At 49.7% G+C, this 26,579-nt stretch overlaps 1 protein-coding gene across 1 annotated transcript; it reads right to left on the bottom strand.

The window, feature by feature from the left end:
* Positions 1-14,128: 14,128 nt before the first annotated feature.
* On the bottom strand, positions 14,129-24,540 carry LOC119100324 (monocarboxylate transporter 14-like). The gene is made up of 3 exons (XM_037223429.1): positions 24,435-24,540; positions 17,176-17,442; positions 14,129-14,301 (listed from the first exon to the last, which is right to left on the bottom strand). Exons 1-3 carry the CDS (start codon positions 24,538-24,540, stop codon positions 14,129-14,131), a joined length of 546 nt encoding a protein of 181 aa, XP_037079324.1.
* Between the last annotated feature and the right edge of the window lie 2,039 nt (positions 24,541-26,579).

Below are 26,579 nucleotides of genomic sequence, written 5' to 3'. Positions count from 1 at the left end.
AACATTCAAAAGTATTTCTTTTAGAAGCGTGATCATTTCCTCCCACCCGTTGGCCACGACTCAGTATAAGCTGTTAAACCGACGCTACGCGGCCTACGGAGACTGCAACGCCGGGCGTCGAGGTTTTGTAAACTAAGATTTGTGAGTACGCATGCTCAAAATTATGTCACATAACTTTTATAACTAGCCGATTTAAGTGTTTAATGGTAATTATTTCAGATTCGTTATCGTTTTCTTTCACCTGTGGGCCGTGACAAAAAGTTGACCACTAAGCCAGGGCTCCGCGGACTACGGAGACTGCAGCGCCTGGTGTCGAGGTTTTTGTTGCTAAGATTTGCGAGCGCGCATGCCAAAAACCACGCTATATAAATTGCATCGCTAATCGATTCTCAATGAATGCTTAATATTTCCAGACAAACATGGCTTGGCGATGTTGATACACATTGTTGACCACTCGATCTACAATCAAAATTTTCACCCTTAAATTTCGATCAGACATAGCGATATACAATCTACCTTCGCGATGTCCTTAATGTCTGTAGACGGCAGATAAAACATTATGAAAAAGCTTCTGAGTTCTATCGGGCTAGAAAGAGTCCACTAAGTCATGGCAAATTAAGGACACCGGTGATTTATTCCAAGCGGTCGTTCAACGTCTGATTTCTACAGTTTATGGACCTTAACACGCGCTCGGGTGGGGGGTCAAATTTACTCGCCCCTGAAGGGTTTTCCAGAATGGTTTCCGAACGGCGCGGCGCAGCCGCGCCATGTTTTGCATAGCTGTAGAAAATTGAATAGCAGATCGTTTAGCGGAGCACAATTCAGATGTACTTTATAAGGTAGCTGGCCTATGGCAAGTTAAAGTCAGGCCATGGTTTCAGCGAAGTCAACTTCTAGAGAATCATTCAACCTGATGCAACAATGGAGTGTTAGACGAAGCCATACATCTCTGAGATGCTTTCTTGGGTGACACAAATATTACATGAGCGAATTATGTTGACCTAAGGTCAGGTATAGAGGTCAGACCAAGGTCAAAACCAACCTGTTTTATTACTCTAGGGCTTGCTGTAAGAGTTAGTTTCTGGTGCTCATTTCACATTTATTGATAGCAAAACCGCATTATGCATCTTCCATGGACTTCTTAGAGGTCAGAATAAGTCATTGACCTAAAACGACCCAGGTCAGCATTTTGTTTTTAGAAACACACTGACTAGCGCAATCTTCGTCGCTTATTCAAATTCAAAGCTTAGAGCAGTCGCGTAGGGCTTTGGTCACCATGACCTTAAAAAGTGTAAATAAGGTCACTGACCTTAAATAAACATGTGACCTTTTACTTACAAACAGTCATCTAGGTTCTGAGTGCACTTAAGAGACCAACCTGAAATTAGACCTTGTTTGACTTTATTTGACCCAAAAGGCATGACATAGGAACTTTAAACTTTGAGCGAAATGAGTTCATGTATAGGTCAACACACCCTGTGAATTTGGTGTCTCTAGCTCTCTTAGGTCCCGAGATCTCATGGGTCGAATTGACCCCACCCGAGCGAAGGGCACCTAGCCGGCCACCCAGGCGCATGTTAAAAATGTAAACAAAATTGATTTCACGGTAGCTGCTGGTTTCTGTCCTGGTTATAGCGTGAAAATAACAATGAAACGAAGAAAGCCGTATCCCTTGTTCACAAGCAAACTATACCCGGGGATATCTTTTTGCGGGGGATCGCCATAAGGGGGGCTTTTGTTAACCCTGGGTTTCTCTTAGCAAGGCTCTGGCTACCCCCTGCCGACAAACAAAAACAGGTCAAGCCATCTACGTTGAATGACGGACAATTAAATGTCCGCCGGGCCAATTCATACCTAAGTAGACAGCTTCCCGGCGGCATTTTTCTGGGGGGGGGGGGGGTGTTAGGGAAGATAATTCGGAAAAGGTACTGTTGCAGGTGTCCAACACATGTTTTACATCCCAATTTGTGGCAATGCTTATCCAGAAATGTGCAACAAAGCAGCCATACCATCAGTTCGCGGTCAGTCATTCGGAGACAGCTGGGCCGGGACAGTGGCCTCCGACGGCAGACGGGAGCAGAGCTTAGACAAGGAACATATGACAGAATGGTCTTCATTCTGTGCTTGGTTTTCAAAGAAGAATCTCCAGTCATATGGCTTTTGTCACATGGTTTTTGGCAGTTTCAAGCTTCCGAATTTGTTTCCGCCTAAAATGCCACGACTAGTCTTATCTCTTGAAAAGCAGTCAGCACATGCAAAACCTGCTGTGCTGTGTGTCATCGAATCACTTTCAAAATTTTCACCAGCCTATGCTCAGGCCATATTTTGACATCTGCCCCGTGGAGACAAACTCCTCCTCAATGACCCAAAATGCCTACCCGTCCTTGGAATTTCGGCTCCCCAGGACAGACAACATTGAAATGGACGAATTACCTTGGGAAGCTTGAAAGCCTTATTTCTCAAATGACATAGATGAGTCGGATAGGCAAGAGTGTGCACCAGTGAGAAACAGATCTAGATGCATATCTAAAATAGCAATCATTACAATAAAGAGCGATAACCCCCACCGCTAGCCCCTCCCCCCCCCCCTCCCCCGGCCGTCGGGCTTGTTTTCCAGAAAAAGTTCCTTAGGTACGCCCTGAGCTTGGCCCTCCACTTTTTGAAACGTTCCTACGCGTATGCAATAGACTAGGCTTAAAGAGGCTTCTCACTGCTATTGTTCTGATCAGGTGCTCTGTGGCTGTCTCTAGGTAGTGCCTCAGCTCCTGGCATGTCTTCGCGCCTTTCGAGCACAACCACCGCAGCAGAACGACGATAGCGAAGTATCCTTTTCGCGACTCACCCCCACCAGGCTCTGCCGCTGCAGCGCTTCAAGGGCCTCCCAATCTCAGCACACCTCAGCTCCCAACGGAGGCTCTGTCCGCTGAAGTAACACGGCCTCGGTTCACTCCCAGTGGCAGCTGGTGGTGAGCAGAGCAGTGAAACATGGCATGACTGTCAGGAGTCCTCAGGACTGAAAAGCTGACCGGGTGGACGGGTTTCAATTATCGGCAAGACCGGCTGGTAGCGGGCTCTGGCCTGATGTCTGAGACACTGGCGGTATTCGGGCTGATGTTTGAATCGCCACCTGACAGTCAGACACCCTTCTGTCTGCTACTGTGCGTCTCGAAAGGACTCCCAATTCTTTCGGAATGCAGCACACCGATCTCACAGCCGACCTCCACTTGTATCAGACTGCATGCCTAGCCTAATGCAACGACCCTCAGCGCCGGACCAACCGCATACTTAACTCAGACAGATATGTTGCATACTCAGGATCCACTGGCATACTTCACACGCCCTTCGTGAAGTATGCCAGTGCATTCCATCCCATCCCATGGTTACTCGGGCTATGCAACAGCGCTGGTGAGGGGATCTGCCGCGGGCGTAACTATCAGCGCAGCGTTTGGTGGCAGCATCACCAGCAGGATAAAAGGGAAGGTCTACAACAGCGCCCTGAGGACGCACTGCCTCATTATTACTGTGTCGCTGCATGCCTTCTTCTTAATGGCAGCAAGGCACATCAGGAGCTGAGCGACTTGCTGGAGTCAGTACGAGAGTATTCGACCGGGAGGATGTGGGCAGGCTCCTTGGTGGGGGGGATGGTGTACGGGAACACCACAGAAACGATTGCAGCAATGGTATTGAGCGTCGGCAGGTTGCAGATCAATAACCCCACTGAGCATACGCGCCATCAGTGTAGCCCCAGAGGTTCTCCAACTGTTTCTTGAACGTGATTTCACCAAGCATATTCATGGGTTTACATCGTATGACCTGTATCCAGCTCTTGGGGCCAGCTCTCTCTCGGCTTTAGTGTTGCCCAGACAGCAGACAGTTTCGCTTTTAATCAGAGCCAATAAAATGAGACTTCAGAAACTTTTGGGGAATCACGATACGGGCCCTCGAAGATTTTGTCATTTCATTTTTTTACATCTCGAGATAAAGCTATAGTATTATGATATGTGGGCTAAGATATCATGTCACGGCAGATTCGTGTGTCACTCATAGCGTACCGCTGTGCAGCGACGAATTCTGAACGGACGCCAAAGTACATCCAACGGTTCATGTCTGTGTGCATTATATTACCCTATGATGCATACATCGTGGATATAACACTTGGTCATATCATTATGGCTTATAACGCATGCATCTGCCGCAATATGTACCTTTATAGTGAGAACGAGAAGACATCAAACAGCCTGTTTCGATAGAGGGATTTTTTATTGGTGATCAAGTTCGACCTTTGATTTTCGATTCAATCTTTAATTTGACCCCAGACACTAAAACCGAGCGCAGCAATAGGCTCCCCGTCATCAAAATTCCCAGGGAGCGGCACCATCTGCGCCTCCAAGTCGTCAAGATAGAGCTTAGTTGAAACTAGACCCACACTGAAGATGGCGGTAGCCGCCGTGCTAGATCCTGAGAAGTGCTCAGCCTTACACAAGTAGTTACTAAGCTTGTTTGGTTTTCTTCATCATATAGAACCTATCCCTACGAAAAAGTTTGTGGTAGTCGATATTGCAGGGTTTCATAAAGGAAGCAAGCGTAAGGATGGCAGTTCGACTACACGTACCCAACCAATTGAAAGCGGCGTCTATAACGTACGCGTCATGTACGCAGCACGTGCTTATGTGATTGTGGTACATGACGTATGCAGATTCTGTGAGTGGTACCCTCAGAATGTGTACGAGATGACAAGGAACGATATATATATATATATATATATATATATATATATATATATATATATCGATCAATAGATGTGATTTTTGTGAATTGTGACGATATTTCACCACCGAGAAATCGGCTCCTGCCACAGAAAACCCATCAATAAACGGTGGTACACGACATCTCGAGAAATCGATAAGAAAACAAAACACTTTGAAACTGGACCAACATTTAAGATGGTAGCCGCCGCCATCTTGAATTTTTCGAAATAATGAAAGCTGTTCAAGTAACAAATGAGCTAGTTTCGATCTCCCCACTACATAGAACATCTTTCAGTGAATCAAGTTCGCGGTAGACCACATTGCAGGGTCTCATATAGTACAGGAAGCATCAGGATGGCGACTAGACTATTCGGGTCACACCTCATTTGAAAGTACCAATGTGTCTCGGTTATCGAAACCTTATGTTTGACAAGTTCTCGAGATCCCGACCTTATTATCCCGTTTGACTATCACTGCGTGGCCTTATCAGGTCACAGATGGAATCGTTGCTCCGACCATCGCCCCCGCCCGGCGTAATGTTTGTGCACAATGTTTCGGCCAGTTCACTCTCCGGCCCCCGTCATGCGTTTTGGAGTCCTGGGAGCGACAGAATGATTCCTGGTCAGCAGCCATGTATGCGTCACAGCCCGAATTTTTCCTGGGGATTGTGGGGGCTCAAACCAAGGTGTTCATAATTGCGAGCATAGTGCTCTATCAGCTGAGATGCCCTGAAGGACTGCACAAGACAGACGGGAGTTATCACACCAGGCTGATCATTAACGATTTCTTGCACCGTACGTTCTATTTGGGTGATCGGATGCCTCGAGATTATTTGAGAAACCGCGTTTTCCCCAAAAATATTTGTATCCAAGGATCACAAGCTTGATTATCACAGTCAGGTTGGATTCACCACTGCGTTCGAGCTTGGGAGCGCTTCAAGGTGACGTGCTTTATGACGTAATGAATGACTGGCCATGTAATATCGCGTGCCGATGACTCTGTATGACTGTTTTGCGGCCGGCGTTTCACTGGTTTGTTACTTTCGAACGGAATGGCTGGTAAATGACCCCGGGTGTTACATTATTGAGAAAGTGTGTCTGATAATGTCATCCATGAATTTTACGCATCAAGAGCTTTGTATTTGATGTGCAGGTTTGGACCGGTCGCTTTGCGAGCGTTGATGATGGTCCGGGGGTAAAGATTTGTTTACGTTGTAAGACATGATATGAGATACCGTATAGAAATATTACTGTTTCCAACTCAGCATCACTTGCTCTTCCACTGTACCAAATTTCTTCGCATTGTAAGGACTGCTTAATTCTTGCTGAACACTTGCTAACTTCTGGGATGTACGGTCTTGCGTAATAAGCAGGCCACTGTTTTTTTTTTGTTTTTTTTTTTGCTTGCACCTCCCGGTCTTGTTGAGAGACTACAAAGGCAGACCTGACTGCCATATTTATGCCTCCATGGAAGTATTGTTCCCAGCGGATTGTCGACAAGAGAATAAAACTTGGCTTTCGTCGCACAATGACCTCATTAATTAAGCTGCACTCGGTTAGAGCTCATTCGGCTAGACAGGTCATCTTGGAACCGTGAAAATAAGCAGCATGATAAAACGCCGGGAAAAGAGCTTTGCAGCGTATGGCGACATGGTGCCAGCGTGTTGCCCTTCTTGCCGCCCGGCCGTGTCGTTGATGTGTGGCAGTGGAGCAGACGCTGGGCGCTGGGCGGGCTCAGTGCTCAGTTTCGCCAGACGCTAATGACAGTTAAATCCCGGCTTTGTGAGGCCCACAAGAATGCAGAGACCTTGCGCAAAAGTAATAATGCGCTGACGGCGGACTCATTAAAATGCATGTTATGTTATGTGCATTTTGAGTGTCGGATTATGCCGATGTTCCCATCGCCTCAGTGACTGCGAACATTCCGGCCGGGTATATATCAACTGAATGGGACAATCTGTAAGCGGGGTAATGACCCCATAATGAAGCAAATGTGCCTCTCCGCTGTTCTTTAAGGAAAGGGTCATAACTGCAGCAGATCCAGTCCGCGGCATATTGCCTACGACGCAGACCATATTCACTTACTGTTATCATGACTGAATCAATTATTCGTTTCCACCAGCCATATCTATAACGTGAAACATAGTGTTCTTTTTGTGGGCAGGGTGATACTATATATATATATATATATATATATATATATATATATATATATATATATATATAATGTGGGCATACTATTACCTAAATGTGGCATAAAGGGGTGCTTTAATACGTGTGCGTGTGCACTATTGTTGTAATGTTGCGTGTGCACTATTGCCTACTAGTGTTAGCTGCATGTGGAGGGCATCTATTTGTACTCAAAAGGACACCCGCAAACCGCGGGGTGGCAGCAGGGGCGCCCTGGAGGTTGAAACAGGGACAGTGGCACATGCTGATAGAGGGAGCGAAGTGCAGGCTGCAGAAGGGGGCAGTGTTACGCACCAGTGTAACAGTGAGCAGCGTGAAGAGGCCAAGGTCACTGAGCACCACCGAGACGACCAGCGCCTGCACCGTCCTCGTGTTACGCACCAGCAGCAGAAGTGGCGTGTAGAGACTGAGGTCATTGAGCGCCGCCGAGACGACCAGCGCCTGTACCGTCCTCGTGGTACGCACCAGCAGCAGGAGCGGCGTGTAGAGACCAAGGCCACTGAGCGCCGCCGGGACGACTAGCGCCAGCACCGTCCTCGTGTTACGCACCAGCAGCAGGAGCGGCGTGTAGAGACCAAGGCCACTGAGCGCCGCCGAGGCGACCAGCGCCTGCACCGTCCTCGTGTTACGCACCAGCAGCAGGAGCGGCGTGTAGAGACCAAGGCCACTGAGCGCCGCCGAGGCGACCAGCGCCTGTACCGTCCTCGCCCTCAGCACGCTCCAGTCAAGGTAGGGAGGCTTCTCCTCCGGCTTCGGGTTCTTCATCTGCAGACAAACGTACAGCGACATGGACTGCTCCGAAGGCTTGCTGCTTAGTGTGAAAACAATCTATCACCAACGTAGTGCACTAAACTTACGTAGTGCACTGAATCATCAACATAGTCCACTGAATTCAAATTGTCGCTTGAGTTGTGGACACCACACAGTTTTTCTGCTTGTTTGGACCTGTTCCCCCTGGCTTCTGTAAATTGCAGTTTGATGCCACCTCAGGACCCTGTCTAATGAGTTTAGCGTGGAAAAATATTGTTTATAAAAACAAACTGAGTGATCGTCACAAAAAAGAAAGCAATGTGTATCTAGCATGCATTTACTTACAAAACCAACAAATGAACATGTCCAGCGTTATCATACAAATGCAGTCGTCCATGGACAACAGTTGGCAGAGAGTAATGCCGACACGCTGTGATTGGCGGAAAAATATTTTGCAAGCTGTAATCATTCAAACCAAAAGCCCAATTACTGCACATGCACACCTGTTCGCGCGTGAACATATCGATGTGACTGGCACCGAATGTATGGCTTACGCAGGGTGAGCTCGTGCATACAGCTGACGCTGTATTGGACAAACCCTCCTACCTTGAACTCCTTTTTCTCCTTGACCTTGCGCTTCTGGTTTTTTAGATGAAGTATAGCCCGGCGCTGCGGGTGGTACAGCGAGGCCGAGCGATAGAAGATGCCGATGAAGAAGGTGGTGGTGACCATGCCGGTGATCAGCTGCAGACCCAGTCGCCAGCCCAGCTGCCTGCCGGATAGCAAACACACGGAACACATGCCGTGATGTCGGTCGCACGCCATATATTCCGAACACAAGAAATAAAAGGGGTTAAAAGCTAAAACCTCAATCTTAATTCATATTATTCAAGAAATTAATTATAAATTACGCGTATACTACCTTTTAATATCTAATGAAAGGATAAGATAAAAATATTACATCAGCGTATGCTGAAATGATGATAAATATGGCGTTTTACACACATATATATATATATATATATATATATATATATATATATATATATATATATATATGTGTGTGTGTGTGTGTGTGTGTGTGTGTGTGTGTGTGTGTGTGTGTGTGTGTGTGTGTGTGTGTGTGTGTGTGTGTGTATAGGCCAAAGGTAAACCTCCTTGCAGCCAAATCCACACAAATGTTACCCCCAAGCGTACCGGTAGCATAGTGGTAAGCTGCGCTCCTGGGAAACCTGACGCACGGAGTGCTCGCCCTTCCAGCCAGAGTGAGAGGCAGGCAACGCCATATAACCTTAGCAGCCGGCTGCGTCGTAAAGTCCCTATCAGACACAGGTTAACTGGAACATTGGTTCAAATTGTCTTTGGCTTGCGATAGGCAGGACAGGCCTCGAACTCCTGTTTTCGGGCATTACGAGTCCAGAATTATTGTGTTGGCCGTTACCGACTTCCAATACCAAGAGATTAAACGACGTTATCAAGCAAACATTGATTACATTGTCAATTTGTACATGCGCGATAATTCAAGCAGTGATTAAACTTCATCTTTTTTTAAATAGCATAGTTTGCTTTTTCCCTTTGCATCCCTCTCCATCTGTGAGACAGCCACCGCACAATACACCGGAAAAGCAAGACTACTTCCCTGCGCGACGAGGGGACTCCACGCACTATGACGCCACCAATGCACATCAGCGCAGGTGTCCAGAACACCACCTAGATATTCAGGTCAGGAGCGGACCCAGATAGGTAGAATGGGGACCGCCGTATCGCTTGACAAAATTATAGATCAGCCCATTCTTTAAAGTTGCATCAAAACTTTAATTAGGGGACATCATCGCTTACCTCAAGAAATATCAAATTCCTGGGACACAATCATCTTTTGCCTCCCACCCTGGCGAAACGCTGGATCTGTGTTTTGGACGAGAGGGCACCAAAACCCTTATTTCGGGGCACCTTATCTTTATTTCCGTAAGGCATCAAATCCCAACGAGCGATATAACGGCCACAAGGCCTTCGGCTTTGAGGGGAACAATATCCAGAGTTAACGCGAGTTACGTGACTGTGCCTTTCACGCTCTCGAAATTCCAAATCGGCCCATTCCACGAGAGGCACCAGCAATCTTAATTTCCAGAAATCATAACCTTTATTGCCAATGGGTGCACTATTCCAGGAAGCATAATAAAGAGCCGCAAAACATTAATTTGCGTAAGTAAACAAACAAAGAGGTAAACAATTTGCGTAAGTAAAACATAGGGAACTTCAATTTCCGTGCCTCCCAATCGACGAAATCTTGGATCGACACATTTGGTAAGGGACCATCAAAACTTTTATTTTTGTCCACAATGACCTTTATTTCTAAGAGGAACCAATCGAAAGTGGCCATTTAAAGGACCCCATAACCTTCATTTTCAAGAGTAACCAAAATCTAGGGGCACCACAACTTCTGTGATCTCCATCCTGGCTAGATTCTGCATCGGCTATTCGGCAAAGGGATAGTAAAACCTTTATTCCGGGGCATCATAATTCCAAAGGTGCCACCATCAGGGCGCACGTGGGGTGGATGGGGGGATGGATGGCACAAGGGCAGGGGACTTCCCTTAGTATCCCAGGTTTTGAGGGTCCCAAGAGACTTTTTGTGCCGACGATCGGGAGCCCGATTGGAGGATCCAAGGGCCAGGCCGGAGATGATATGACAGGACCCCAGGCCACAGGGTGGGCCCTCTAATGTCAGTCAGAGGGCCTCTTTCACCGGTTTGGCCTTTCTCGCACCGGCTGGAGGCCCCTCGGGGCAGTGAGGGTCTCTGTCAGTCAGCTGACTGCGACCGCCAATGTTGAATCGTACCGCACTCGGCCCTGGAAGCCCCTTTCTAAAGCAGGGGCAAGGCCAGGGCTTCTAGATGTGAATGAGAAGGCTTCTCTTTATTCGAGGAACCTCTCGCAATTATCCTGCGACGGCAGTGGGCGCCTAGTCAGACAGGGACACATTTGCTGACCAAGGACAAGTACGGGAACTCAAAAGGGCGTTTTCCGTTGGTCGGGTCCTCTTCACAATGACAGCAGATTGAGAAATGACGATACCAGGGTTTAAAATACACAATAAAATAGCGGGAAGGCCCTGTGCCACTCAAAGGCCCCGGAATCGAAGGAGGGGCTGGCCGATAAGGGGTGTTGGCGTCTCGGTGTCAATCGTTGGACTTCCTGTGCCGATAAGGGTCCCGTCAGTGAGGGCCTCTGCGCTGACCCGGTGCCATACGCCCCGGTAAGAGGGCCTGCCGCGTCAGGGATGGGACCGGTGTAAGATGTACCCCTCTGAAAGCCTCCTAAGTTCAACATAGCGAATTAATAATTGAATTCGTTCCTCGAAATAAAGTGGACTAAATCCAGCGAGTTATCTCCCGGCGAAGTGGAAGATTGAATTCCCCGTTGTCTTTCAACCAATAGGGGGTCTTTGTTAACCGTGGTGTCCCTATTTCACCGTGTCTCTAGCTGCGCAGCTGGTCACAGTGTCTGTGCATCCCCTTGACGAAATCTCGGAGATCGGTGCTAGGTCAACGCAGCCAATGCTAATGACAATGGAGAGTGACCGTCTCCACTTAGATGTTTTTTTTTTTGCTTCAGCACGGTAGACGGCTGTTAAAATAAAGTTCAGAATGAATCACACTTTACATTTGACAATACGTACACTAAGATCCATCGCCATTGACCAGATACATGCGTATGGCAACAGCATTAGCGGTTGAATATGTCCGTAATCGTACAAATGCAAACGATAAGGGCAATGTTGAAGTGTCAGCCAAGTAAATTTGCTGCTGACACGCATGCATGCAACCGAACATATGCATATTCAGTTACTTCATACAAACACATGATTTGCAACTAAACTATCCCGCTCCGATATTACGAAAGAAGTTGCTGTTAATCGGTCCAATAATCATGTTTTACAATGCAATAGTGAGCGAATAAAAATCTGAACTATACCGCAAGTATACCCAGTTGGTGACATGTCATTTACGTCACCCTTTTGGGACACGCGAAACATTGTGCGTGATAAAGGCCCTTGAGGATAGTTACAATAACAATGCGTCTTTACCAACTCAAAACTGCGCGTGCTCCTGACACATCTGGCTGAGTACTGGCATGACCAAACAAATACGGAGGTTGCGTCGCACATAACAGCTGTGACATGTTCCGATTAAGGTTTTAGTTCGGGTGAAAGACGCTCGAGTGAAATGTCACATGCCTGCGGCACAGTTTATCTAATAACCTTTGGTTGTTGAATATGTGGAACCCATGTTACTGATGCATCGCTGGAGTCACATTTCTCGTTTCGAATTCTAGCAATTTTCGATGATGGGATACTTCTCCAAGATACGCAAAAGGTAGTTATGATAAACATGAAAACTAATACAAAACTAGTGATAATAAAGAGCAATAAGACAGCAGTAATAGCCTTATTCCTCGTACAAAAACCAGGACAAAAAACACATGCATGCGTTGATATTTCGGTACCATGGCCTTATTGAAAGGCAAGCTTCTTACTTCTGCCTCTTCTTATTTTACTTCTGGTATTCTTTTTGATAAAGGCATGCCGCCGAAATATCAACGCATCTTTACTTCCATTCTTCTGGTTTTTCGACGAGGAATAAGTATATTACCGCTGTCACGTAAGAAACATTACTTCTTCAGATACTCAACACATGCAGGGCACGATTGGGCTATTTCTATGTTCCCGACACAAAACATTCCATGTACTCCAGAGAGCCCTTTTCTTAAATGCAGGGAAGAATGTCAAAAATCTACGAATTACACTGCCTTCGCTGCTTTCTGCCTCCACCACGAATATGTCAACATTCACATTATGCTATGTCATCAAGTCGTCATGGCTTACGATTCGTGCAATTTACGGTTTTAAATAACTGGACAAAATCCTCGGATCAGCGCCCATGTCTGGGGCCAGCGGTAAAATCCTTACGGCGAAAACTAAGCGTGCCGCAGCGCTTGGCACAGCATGTCTTACTCTGGGGGCAGCAACATCTGACGTCATCTGACCTTCCCGCACACGCTGCTACCGGTCGCAGCCCGCGCCAGCCAGGGCCGAATAAAAAGCGCATAATGCGACTCGAGCCGTCCCCGTCACCGGAAGATGGATCAGAATGCAGGCATTTCAAACAGCTGAGGTACTGGGACGAAATACAGAGGAGAAGGGTAGGAAAATAGCAGTTGTTATTTTTACTGCCAAGCCTCAGCATTTGAGGAAAAGAACTGGCACTTCCGGAAAAACAAAACGATATATCTGGAAACGATAAACGATATATATATATATATATATATATATATATATATATTGTTAATGATATATATATATATATATATATATATATATATATATATATATATATTGTTAATGATATCGGACATACGCACACATCTATTTCTAGATGACGTATGTTCATTTGTAATTTAAATTTTGCTAAAACTTGTTCATTTGTGTATCATATGCATATATTGTTAACGATATATGGACATATGTACTCATCTATTAGTAGATCACGTATATTCGTTTTTGATTAAGATTTTGTATAGACCTGTTCATTTGTGATCGAAAATACAACTTGAAAAGTGGAGCATTAGCGACAGAATCAAGGTTTACGTGGTAACGTCGCTACATCGATAACTACCACCTCCTGGTATGCTCAAGGGCGATACCTGTTAGCATGAGAACCTTATACTCAATTCCCAATTCAGACAGGTGAAGTTTATCAAGACTGTGGGATCATCCACTGCAGCCGCATCAATCTGCATACTGTAGTGGCGAGTCGCCAAGCGCCCGATGGGCTACAGACGAGCAGGGAGGGGTCAAAATCAGACCGGGTACGAGCCCGACCGGTGCGTTACACACACGTGCTGACGTGCAGCTCCAGATACCTCAGCCGAGTCACCACGCCCTCCCAGCCCCGGCCAATATACGGCAGCTGATGGGTCTGATTAGGGCACCGCCTTGTATCAGCAAGAGTGCATTCATATGGAAATAATCTGGCAGCGCGGGGCGCGGGCGGACGCGGCGTCGGCTACCGACCGGACGCCGGTCTGAAGGAGGGCCGAGAGCGCGGCCAGCCCGAGGCCCGAGCCGGACTGCACCAGGGCGTCCACCAGCTCGCGGCGCCGCTTGAAGTACTGGCCAGTCATCAGGTCGGACGTCTCGCGAGTCAGGCCCACGCCGACGCCCAGCACCAGGCCATAACTGAAACGGGAGCCGCACGGGCCTCAGCGGCATTATTGCGTGCACGCGGCTGGACGAGGGCTAATGGGTATCTTTGCTACGCGCGGAGATACCGGCTGGCTCCTTATCCAGTGAATCACTGCCCAGCGGTGATTAGTAGAGCTTGTGTCAAGTGCAGCGAAAAAAAGCGGTTCTTGTAATGTCACCGACGATCCCGGCGGTACTTACCTGAGGAACAACTGGTGCAGCTCTGTGGCAAACGATGTGAAGAGGCAGGCCAGGGCGACCACCAGACCACCGAGCACGGCTGTCAGACGAGTGGACTTGCGACGGCACAGACCAACCACGGCCGGGGAGACTAGCAGACTGACGCACAGGTTCAGACTGCCCAGCCAGACTGCAGCAGAGTCGGACTGTTCGGTCAGATCGCAGCACAGCCTCACATAGTTCATTTGGTCAGACAGATTGCAGGACAGTGGAAAACAGTATCAGATTTTTCACAGCCAGAAGGGAGCTCGGGGCACCTCAAAGTCTGTCCGGCCATAAGGGAAGCGGGGGGAGAGAAAAAGAGAGGGAGGGAGAGAGAGAGAGGGGAAGAGAGGAAGAGCGGGAGAGAGAAAGAGAAAGAGGTAGAGAGAGAGAGAGAGAGAGAGAGAGAGAGAGAGAGAGAGAGAGAGAGAGAGAGAGAGAGAGAGAGAGAGAGAGAGAGAGAGAGAGAGAGAGAGAGAGAGAGAGAGAGAGAGAGAGAACCGTGGCTCGTATCAAACCCGGGTGCGGCTCACATCTGGATTTCATCTTCGCTGGCTCAATCCCGTGGGCACAGATCCACCCCTCCATCACTCACAAAAATATAAAGCCGGCTAACTAGAGCCGGCGATAACTATCGGGGTGCAATGCATCAGCACTCCGTCCACAAAGCCGGTCTTGAGTGGCTGCCCACGCTCAGTGCTGGCTCTCGGATCCTGCTGGTCATCCGCAAACGATCCCATTTGTCAGCGGAGAGAGGCTCCGATCGGACGGGGTACATGACGCCGCCATTACTGGCCCTCGGACAGTCGCCCCCCCCCCCCCTCCCCTCCCCCGACACGCTACGATTCGCGGCCGTAATAGCATGTTGTACAAATGGACAGCGCTGCGGCGGTCAATGGGATTTGTTACAGCGTGCGGCGAAGCGCGCATGTCGCTGTTGCGGGCCGTCCAAGGCGGAAATGGTTTGCATGAAATGAGCATCTGCTGGGATGCAAGGGTGGAATTTTAACACAACCCCTGACATTCTATCAATAATTACTGACCTCAGTAGAGCGCAATGCAGAAAAGTTATATCTTGCAGATGCGTCCTTATCGTCAGCGCCGTTTTCTCTCCGTCTTGTGAGGACAACCAACACTCCAGTGACGTGTGTTGGTACATTTGGTGGTATATTTGCATTTTGAATATGTATATGCATCGCCAGCGGGATACATCCCCCTAGTCTATGCTTAGATATGGAACTCCAGGTTGCGTAACGTCGGGCCGTTTCCGTAATTACGGACAAGTTAAGAGAAGTTCGTGTTCAGTCACAGATAAGTTCGAATCATGTCAATTTGATTTTTTCCCGGTCTGACGGTGGTAAGTCACTACCACAAGACAAGTACCGGCGCTGGCAGCGAACTTCCATGTGGCAACGAGCTATCTCTGCCGGCTTGACATGTGCGAGTTTTCCGTGTGAGCCCTCCTCAGCAGGCGTAACATGTGTCCTCTTGCCGTGTGAGCCCTCCTCGGCCGGCGTGATATGTGTCATCTTGCTGGGTGAGCCCTCCGCAGCCGGCGTGACATGTGTCATCTTGCTGGGTGAGCCCTCCTCGGCCGGACTGTGCGGCACGCATGTGCCCCGGAGCGCGGCCGGCCGCCGGTGATCAGAGCGCCCATTACGCCGTCATCGGCTGATCGGCCTGGCGGCCAGCGCGTCCCGGCCGGCCGCTCCGTCCGCTTCCGACCGCCGACGCGCGTCCGACGGCTGTCCGATAAATGGTGGCACGGCGCGCGGAAGGGCTGCTGATGGGCCCGGCGCCGTGGACGGCCAGCGCGCTCCGCGCTAGGCTCGGACAGCTGCGCGCAACGGCCGCTGCCGCGTTGTGGCGCTGCCGTCACCGGCGCGCTATCAAGACGGGCGCAGCGCGTGAGACGGCGAGTTACGATGGGTTTCGAAAGACGCCCGCTGCTTAACTGCTCATAGCAGACGACGAACCGACGGAATTAGTCGCCGAGGGGAAATGAATGGCGTCAGATACGAGCCGTGGCTGGCACGCGGCTGAGAGTTTCACACAGGCGGAACATTATACAGCGACCGGCAGGACGGGCCGCGGATGGCGGCCAGTCCGCCCGCACACAGAGCTCTCTGATGTGGCTGGTCCACCCGACATGGAGCTCTCTGACATTGCTAATCCGCCGCGCATGGAGCTCTCTGACATCGCTGGTCCGCCCCACATGGAGCTCTCTGACAGGGTCTGACAGGGTTGGTCCGTCCTACACGGAGCTCCATGACATGGCTGGTTTGGCCCACACGGAACTCTCTGACATGGCTGGTCCACCGCCCCCCCCCCCCCCCCCTCCCTGGTATGAAGCGAGACACGCTCAAAGGCTTTGGAAGCTAAAACCAACGTGAATGGCATATGCAAATCGTCAGCTAACTACGCAAATAGCTTACAGTGTCTCAAATATTTCACCAAAACTGGAAAAGACAGCCAGTATATTCCGAGCTTCCAAACATATCTACCGAGCCGTTCCGATAGAAAATGGTGAAATTTGGGCTGAAACCGGGCTAGCATGGCAGATCAATGAGAAACGCCTTTGTTGTAGCTGGCTGAGATAGTGTCGGTGCTGTGCTGCGATGTGATGCAGCTGGTCCACTGCCAGTACTGCGCTGCAATGAGGTGCAGCTGGTCCACTGCCAGTACTACGCTGCGATGTGATGCAGCTGTGGAATGGTATCTACACTTCATTCCCACCTGAACTTCGGCAGTGACCAGCCTGCGGGCTGGAGGGAGCTGTGCCTGTACGTCTGAACCCGACGCTACTAACCTGAACATGCATGTATCTAGCCTCAACCTGACCAACCCGAGTGCATGACTTTCTGGACCTTGGCACTGACCGGCCTCACGGTATAGGTGTGTAGGTATATAGGTACAGTCTCACAGCGCTGACTGGCTTCTACGTTTGCGGAGACCGTGCCAGTTCGCTAAGGCCCATCATTGGCCCGCCTGAGGGTATAGGCATCTGGCCCTCAGCACTGACCCGCTTGCAGGTAGCTTTCGCGGCCCCAGACGGTGAGCACGAGCAGCAGAAGAACGCCGTAGCTGAGCTGGAGGCCGGTGAGCAGCAGGTGGACGAGGAAGGCGCAGCCGCAGACCACCCAGCCCCAGCCACCCTCCGGGTAGTAGTGCTGCCGGATGGTGGACGTGCGGGCGTCGTGGCGCCGCAGGCCCGGCACCCGCTGCTGCAGGCTGTTCATAGCGAAGGCCTCCAGGTACGCCGAGGCCGAGTCAATGGACGACAGCAGAGCTGAAAACAGGAAACATGGGCATATGCTTTACGAGGCTGGGCTGACTTGACAATGTTGTCCTGTCCACCTTTCGTTTACGATTGACGTCGGACAGACACAACTGAACAGAAAGAAAGCTTTGTCTTTCATGTAGCATCTGTATATGGAGAAGTCAGAAAGGACCGGCATGCGAATACACTAGTGTGGCAATAAAATGCTTGAAAAAATTGTACTACAGTTGTTACTTTTAGCTATGAACAATGTTCATAGCTGTGTGTGCTCAATGTTCATTGCAGGGTGTGTCATCAGTAGCAAAACCAAGTGAGACAAAGAAATTCTTCGGCGCAGGAGTCTCAAAATACACGCTATAGCAAAAGTTCTTCCCAAAAACTCAAATTCGTGAGGCGCGAGTCGATTGAAAAATCACCGTAAACCGACACCCCGCGTTGCGGTCACCCCATGCTGAGCGGAGTTCGCCGCCACAGGTAACGCCAAGCCGTGGGCGGCAAGCGACACAAAATACCTTGGCCTATAGAAACGATGCTGCCGAGCGCGCCTTAAGCGGTCGTAATGCATGCCCCGATCTGAGGTCTAATATGCGGATCAGACATTGCCCGATTGATTGCCATTTGGCGGAGACTTTATAAGCTTTTGGGTATGAACTCGTACGAATGTGCTGGTTGGCATTGCTTTAGACTTTCACTCCTCGAAGACAACCATAGTGATGCAAACAAAACTATGTATAGCATATGACTCAGAATATATTGTCTGGTGTACAACTTAATACATACAGCAAGCTCTGCAGCCTGTACCACGGACGTAGAGAAGGAAGGGGGGGCGGTAGGGTGAACCCATGCACATCATGCTCCTTGCCGAGCCTGTGTATTCGAAGCACCGGCCCAAACAGCAACTGCTCACAGCCTGGAAACCCAAAACGAACATAGAAACATTTCGATCCCGGGTCGTGCTGTCCAAGGTCAGCAGCAGATGGAGGAGGTTCAGCTCGTTGCCGTGCAGCTGGCAGGTGAACCAGTGTACGGGTGACTCGGTGGCCAGCTCAAACAGCCGGAACACGTCGCCTATCATTTCAGTGTTGACGGCCGTGCCATCGCAGCCGAGCACATTTACGTGACCGCCGCACTGCGGGCTCACGGAGTGTAGCTCGTTGATCAAGTGCAGGGCGCAGCCGAATTCGGACGCAAAATGAGTCACGCAGCGGCTGCCTGGCTCAGTGATGACAATCACATGTTTCTCGACGGCATTCATCTGACTCCGTGTGGCTCAAGTAGCTCCTATCTTCCCGCCCGTCGGAATGGAGGATGGCCAAACCTGCCTCGTGGATTGCTTAAAAATTTTTAACGAGCCGTCTCGCTTCTCGCTCTGTCTCTTGCGCAGCAAATCTTCTTAGGATCCACAATGTTTGATTTCAAGAAGTCAGTCCGACTCTGCTGTCTTGTCGAAAGGCGTTGGTGATAGCAGCAGCGGCCGGTTGACTCGCCAGCGCTGAAACCACTTGGTCCTGGAGCAGGCTCAGGGTCAGTACTAGCAGCCAGCGCTGGCTCAGCAGGTGGCGCGGGCTCAGCAGTCGGCGGGAAAGGCGATTCAGGTTCAGCAGCAGGCACCGTCTCACTGGCGGCCGAGCCACGACGCCCCTGGAGTTGTTTGGCCATCCTCCGCACCTCGCGAGCCTTCCTAGTCACAGTCATATCCCGGTCATATGACCCCAGGGTGAGCTTCCGGTGCCTGCACTGGTCCTTCATGGCAACTTCCCCCTGATGCACAGTGCAGGCAACTGGTCATGGAAAGCTGCACTGAGGATTGCACTTGCATTTCGCGACATCAAGAAGTTTGTTGAATTTCGCCGTGGCGGCATGGCTGCCACTCTCTTTCTTTGATTTCTTGCTTATAGCTCTGTTGGGAGGATATTAATCCCTCTCGATCAATTTTGTCGCGTATTTTAGATCATGAACGAAAATCGCTTCGTTGGTCCACCGTGCCCTGATTTCTACCGTCGCGGTCTTGAAAATGATGTTAGTGAGAGTCCTCTTCGATTCGCTCAGCCACCTGATGTAGCTCAAGGCTTTTCCGTAGTCGGCAGTTGGTGGTGGGACAGTAGAGCTGGGTGGCCTATCACAAAATGTTCTGTGCGCGACCGTGTAGCCTTTGGCATATTTTTGCCAGTAATTGTTCGAAAGAAATGTTTCAGTACCGGCAAAACTACACTAATAAGCCCATATGTCCCACGTAAAAAGCACACAACTTGCAAATCAACATCACAGTGATGCGTTAGCAATAACAAACTTGAACCTAAGCCGGTCTGCTGGAGCATTCTCATAACTGCACAGCTTTGGGTTTCGCCAAAAATTAATGTTCTTTACTAAAAAGCCACCATTAAAGCTGTTTATCAATGTTTTGCTGGTGCTCTCCATGATATTTAGTTCATGCTTAATCCACCAAGTACTAGTGGTGTGGAAAGTGGCGGCTTTGAGATTTGTTGGAGGAAGATCCCAGTGCGGAAAATAGGTGGCGCTAGCATTGAAGACGGCTTTCCTGGCCTACCAAAGAAAAACTGCTCCCGCCTCACGAATACCAACGTTGGTGCGGTGCGACCGACCTGAAAGTTTATCATTAATCCGTGTGCCAAGGAAAAATTTTGTCTCAGCCGGTTTCAAGAGATTCACCCCCTCGATGACACACCCTAATGAGCATGGGGAGCACTACGCTTGCATGCCTTACAGATATGGGCCCGTCAGAGGCCCAGCCGAAGTCTTCGTAAGGGGCACAGGGCTTGCACTTGATGATTTGAGCCCCCTCCCCCCTCCCCCACACACACAAACATCAAAAAGAAATCATCTGATATCGCCCACTTAATTTCGATGTGCAGTTGTTATCGTTTTATTATTATGTTTCCTTGTCTTCAACTGGAACAGCAGCCATGAACTATCACAAGAGGGAATTCTGTTTGTATTTTAAGTCGATTGACTGAAGAAAGCAAGCGGTAAGTGGCTGCAGGAAAATACACTGTTTTCGCCATTCATTTCCCAATGGTTCCGTGAACCTTCCCTGAACTGACAGCACTCAGAGGTTTTCCAGAATTGCATCGGTTCTACAAAAGTATTCAGGATACCGTGAACGTAGATTGTAAATCAAACTGAGTTCAACAATTTGTATTGAGAAAGCTAATCCATGTTTGTCTGAGAATGCTCAACGTTCTTTCAGAACGGATTGCTGGAAAAATTACGTGACATGGTTTCGAAGCATGCGCACTCGCGAGTCTTGGAACCAAATATCCCAGCGTCCGACGTCGTAGGTTCGTAGGCCGCGAGATGTTGGTCGCGCTGTTGACACCAGGAGCTACCAACAGCCAGATTGAAATAATGACTTGCTGGAAGAGTTCCTTTAAATGTTTTAGGAAATCAATTCGTACGCTTAGAACATATTCCCGGAGTGTATTTCACCTGTGTTATGTTTAGATTGATGATATGAATGGATTAGAGTTTACAACGCCGCAAACTGGTAATGAAATCTGCTGGCGAAACTGGAACAGTAAATGTAGACTCGCTATTTTGCACGCTGCTCCGACTTTTAATCCGCTCAGAGGATGGCATCAAAATTATGCAGGCGAAACATGTGCCCCGATCTAATCTTTGCATGATACAGCTTAATTTTGAAAGACATTCGGAGCATTACCTCATGACGGTCATTCTCGCGCGCCTAGTGTTCGCCGCCCGGTGTAATCTGCAACGGTCAAAACCGCTCGGTTTTACGGTGCTGATAACGCTGGCCATCGGCGTTCTCGCTCCTCAGACCGCGAGCGAGCAGGCTCAGATTTTTACTGCATCTGTTTCACAAGTCGGCTCCGCAACAGGACGGACGCCCGCAGGCAAACATGGGTTGACCTTTTTATTTTTGACCTCATGTCGATCCATCTTATTGAACACTGACGAGGATCTTGACCTTTTCCGGATAAGAGTCCGGCGGATAGACCACTATGGGCACGCTATCGCTCCCGATCAGGGGCTGAAGTGTCATTCCGTCCAAGTGCGGGATGCCTACCGGCTGCCATTCCGGCGACATGAAGGCGGGGTCCCCTGGTCGGTCTGGATGTCCCTGGAGGGGTATATAATACATTGGTTCCCACCCTCACACGAGAGACCCTCGGACGCTAGCTCCGGATCAACACAGGAACCTGCATTGACCCAAAAAGGTCCCTTATCGCTGTAGGTCCAACAATTGGCACAAATCGAGCCCCTGGCTGACGTGTTTCAGCCGCTTCTCCCCCTCTTCTTTTCTGTTCTGGGGACAGACTGTCACAGTGCCCTTCCATTGTCTCATTGTGGACTCCCATAAACTCCCACATTCTACTGTCAGATGGTCTCGACCAACGCCGGAGGCCCCCAGCATTGGGGTCCCGCCCCTGACCCTGTTCTACTAATGCTTCCCTAGTTGATTCGGAATCCCTTGTCGGCATAGGACATCCTGCGAGACATCATGGACCCCTGACGGAAACAAGGGCCCTCGTTGTTGCAGTGACCCTGACCATTGCAAATCGCGGCCCCTGGCCTTGTCCCTATTTAGAAAACAGACCCTCAGGGCTCAGACGGGTACGGGGCCAACTGTCCGGTGTTAGTGGCTTCTCATGAAAGTAAAAGCGCGCATTGTCCCCGGGGGAACTTAATAGATGTAAGAGACTTTCTAACTAACATATGAGGGACAGGCTTCGTGGATCCGGGCCCGCAGAAGGAGGACCTTCGGGTGCTTATTCCGACCCCTTTGAATGCTTTCCCTGGCCGAATTGGGGCCCCTCATTGACTCAGTGACCCTGACCAATGTAAGTCGCGGGCCTGGGCCCTGTCTTTGCATAGGAAATGGGTCATCAGGCCCAGACCGACACGGAGCCGACTGTTAGGTGCTGATAGCGCCTAACCGCCGTAGAGACCGGCACTGCGCTCAGGGGGCAAAGGGGGCACCAGTGGCGCCACGGGCCCTCGGAATGGTTTTGGAGGGCCCGGCCTCGCGGGCCGGGGTCCCTTAATACGACCTCTGGCCAGCCCTTCGAGCCCTTTGGGGCTTCGAATCTGGTCTTTAATTGTCGGCCCCGAAGGGCCTGAAGGTCCCGTCGAGACCGAAGGGGAGGCAGAGGGCACGTACTCCTGTTTCCCCTCCCCCGCCTGCGTCACTGGACCACGTGCAGCATAATATTTACAGTACAAGCGCGACCGAGCTCCAACGCCAACCCTCGCGGGTGTCCTGGAAGCCTTACCAAAGCTTCCTTGATTTTGCGTCGGGAACTTTATGCGCCCCGCCTCCAACATTAAACTTTACGTAGACACTCGCCGTCTCCCTGCCCGTTCTGCATATAAACAGCCTTGATTTCCGGCGTAATGTGCGTGGCTGAGCGGAGTACGAGTGTGAGAAGGGAGCGGCTGCGCTTTGGTGGCCATCTCCAGCCTGGATACGAGCTAAGTGAAAACTGGGGCGTCGGTAACGCGAATGCGAGACTCCGTAACAAAACGTGGTGGGTAGGCAGTGCAGCTAGGCTTCGACGAACAACAGGCGGTACGATCGTGCGAACTGATAACTGGGCCTGAAGACAAAACATACCACTTCCGGAAAAACGTGACTCCTCTATCTATGGACTTATGGATTATGCGTCTACGCCGTGCTCTTGGTCTCCGTTGATTGGCGGCTTTCATGTAGCCCCAAACAGGACATTTGCAGTTGACCGGTGAGCCAGGTAGGGTTTTATGTCGTTTCACTAACTGACTGGATTGATGCGTTTGTTACATTTTATTGTGCGTTTGATAAAATGGACCGTTACCACCCAGAGGCACACCGGCATTTACCCGCTATATGACTCAAAAGGTGTAGCTTCCTATTCAGTTAGGGAGCTCTAGTCCCCCTCCCCCTTATTTGGACTCTAGATCCCCGGACTTTAGAAGAAATAGTACCGAGTCCTGGAAAATCTTATTTGCTAACATATTTTCGGGGCAGGTTGTGTCATTTTTTACTTTTCACTCCCCACCCAAGTTTATGACACAACGCATCTGTATGACTCTATAGGAGCCTGGATACCAAAAAGAGGTAACAGGAAACCCGGATCAGGATGCCGTGACAGAATGCTTCAAATGGTTCTAAGACCTGCCGTGAAGATTACGGCAAAGTTGTGGAAAAATCCTTGGCTCACACCCTGCGCGTCAAAAGCACTGCGTCACCAGTGGCCATCTGCGCAGGCTCACACCCTGCGCGTCAAAAGCACTGCGTCACCAGTGGCCATCTGCGTAGGCTCACACCCTGCGCGTCAAAAGCACTGCGTCACCAGTGGCCATCTGCGCAGGCTCACACCCTGCGCGTCAAAAGCACCGCGTCACCAGTGGCCATCTGCGCAGGCTCACACCCTGCGCGTCAAAAGCACCGCGTCACCAGTGGCCATCTGCGCAGGCTCACGCCCTGCGCGTCAAAAGCACTGCGTCACCAGTGGCCGTCTGCGCAATCTGTGGTGTCACCATCCTGTCCTCGCTCACGTATCTGTGGTGTCCTGCATGCGCTCATGTACAGCACCCATGAGTTACGCGCATTTGTGGCGAGGGAGCTCTGTCGTCATTGTCTTTTAAAATGAGCCTCTGCAATTGAGTTAACAAAACAAAATGGGCAACATAGGCAAGGTCCTACCCGCACTCTTGTAGACATTCAGAATGATGATATATTTAGCGTCATCGAGTTCACTGCCCTTAGCTATTCCTGCCCACAGTTCAACCAAGACCATACATCTACAAACTGTAGCCTCTCATACCTTAGACTCAACTCGCTTCATGCTTGCTCATCTCTATTGAGGTCTGTGCTATAGTGCTTCCTCAAGCCAGCTCCGCCTGAGTGTGCGTTCTGCTCGAGTCGGTCAGCCCAGCCCTCTGTTGTCCTGGAGTCAATGGCAGCGAATGTGCCGAGTGACCCGGCAGTGCAGAGTCATTCACCGAATGACCGATCGGCCCCACATGAGTTGCAGACGGCGCACTGGTGAGCACGCCGCGGGCGGCCGGAGAGCTTCCGCGAGCAGCTCCGATCTCCGCCGTGCGCAGCGCGCGCCGCGCCGCGTCCAGCTCCGCCACAGCCGATATCATCGGCGCTCGAGCGAACGTGACGACCGGACCCGCCGATCTTGGGCTCCTACAGCCATGATTGAACGCTCAAGTGAGCTTAAGGGTATGCGACTGTAGCGGCCTTCAAGGGTATGCAGATGCTGGTTTTAGATGAAGGGAGATTTTGCTGCTGTGATCATGAATCCAATCCCACACAGATGTGTTTACGTTGAGTCTGAGACATCAGCACTAGTCGTTTGAGAGTCTTCAACGCAAGCCATCTAGGAGCGTTTTTAATGTTATAGCCAGCCGTTATCAAAATAGAGCCCTCACTTCACATAGTTCTGCTGGCCGTTTTCACCTTGCGTATTCGAGCACCTGTGGGACTCAAAATTACGGGACAGACGAGATTCAAACGCATTTGAAAGCTTTGGAAGAGACCAAAAATAGACATAAGTCAAGAAGGCAACCATCAAGTTTTTTGGAAACCGCTGAGCCGCCTTTTCTTCTGATGCTTGTAAGAGAGCTAGAGACGACAAATTTACCGGGCAAGTAGGCATGTATGTGAACTCACTTGCATCAAATCCTGAGAGCCCTAGGCTATGCCTCTCGTGTCGAATCAGACCCAGCAAGGTCAAACTCCAGATCGATGTCCGAAGTGATCTCATCGGACCTCATACAGCTCCCTCTAACATAAACGCCTCTTCTGAGCAAAAGGTCACTGGCGCTCAATTCAGGTCAGTGACCCTATTTGACCTTCATGGGGTGACGATGACCAAAGACCTGCGGGGCTGAAAGGATGATCGGGGTTGTCGTAGATCAATGACCTCATCTGACCTTCATGAAGTCCACGAAAGTTGTCTGTTGACGTATTTGGAATAATGCAATTTTAAATGAGCGTCAAGAGTTCATGCAATTGCTTGCAGCCATACCAGGTATTGACGCGGCTACACGGCGCCATTTAGGAGTTATTCCGGAAAAAACCTTCGGGGGCGGAGGTTCAAATGACCCCCTCCCTCCTCCCTCAACCAAGCGCGTGTTAAGAACACGTCAAGTCAGGTCCGGATAGACCGGCTAACTGGGTGCGGCTTTTCTTTCCTTCCGGGCAACATGATCTGCGGTGACCTTTGGTGACTGCGTCTTTAAACAGTGGATGGAAAATGCGTTAACATGGTGCAACAAAAATTGTGGAAAAATCGGTTTGATTCTTATAAATTGACTTCGCATGAGCTTTGCCGGTAGCGTAGTGTGCTTTTGGTTAGTGTGGATGACCTAACTGACCTGCAGTCAAACCAGATGGTGCATGACAAGGAACGAACCTGAACGGGAAAGGAACTGGGAATTACCTGTGAAAACAAACATCCAGGGGAATGTTTTTTGGCGTCATAACTACGTAGCTTCATGTATCATTAATTCATTTTTGCTGAAATATTTTAAATTTACCAGCTGACAGGCGCTGCCAGCTTGATTCAATAACCAGGAACTACCCGGAAGTCATTCAAGATGTTCGGAGAGAGAGGAGCTCGTTTCCCCAACCGCAGAAAGTCCCTGCTTAATGATCTTTTATCCTTCATCCTGGGGTTTATCCATGTTTTCAAGTACTTAGCCTCCTATATACAAATGGCAAAATTCAAAATCACAGCCATCATAGGTAACCCCACCATTTTGACAGCCTTCTGCTGCGCTATAGACTCATGATCGCTGATCTCGACTCCCAGGGCAAACCCGACTCCCTGATCTCGACTCCAATTCCAAGATTGGATTTTCCTGACCACCTGATTATGCTCCGGACCGTAAACAATGCCCGAAATTAGCGACGTTCAGTGACTCTTAGAGTCACGGGCACCCTTTCAGTCGACAAGCGCCCAGCTTTAATGGGGTTAAGTGGTTCGTTGCGCTGCCAAGAAGGTGCCAAAAGAGGCCGCATCACACTGTTGTTAGTATTTTCTGAGCCAAAACCAAGTCAGCAGATATCTTATGCCGTGGAGGGTTTTGTGTGTCTTCCACTAGCACACTTTTTATCAAATAAGGCTGTTATTTTATATATTAGGCATAGCTTTACAGTAGCTGCAACGATCGTC

Source organism: Pollicipes pollicipes, unplaced genomic scaffold (genome assembly GCF_011947565.3).
Source record: "Pollicipes pollicipes isolate AB1234 unplaced genomic scaffold, Ppol_2.1 Scaffold_4881;HRSCAF=5763_pilon_pilon_pilon, whole genome shotgun sequence".
Classification (NCBI taxonomy): Eukaryota; Metazoa; Arthropoda; class Thecostraca; order Pollicipedomorpha; family Pollicipedidae; genus Pollicipes; species Pollicipes pollicipes.
This window is presented reverse-complemented; position numbering and strand designations above follow the sequence as displayed.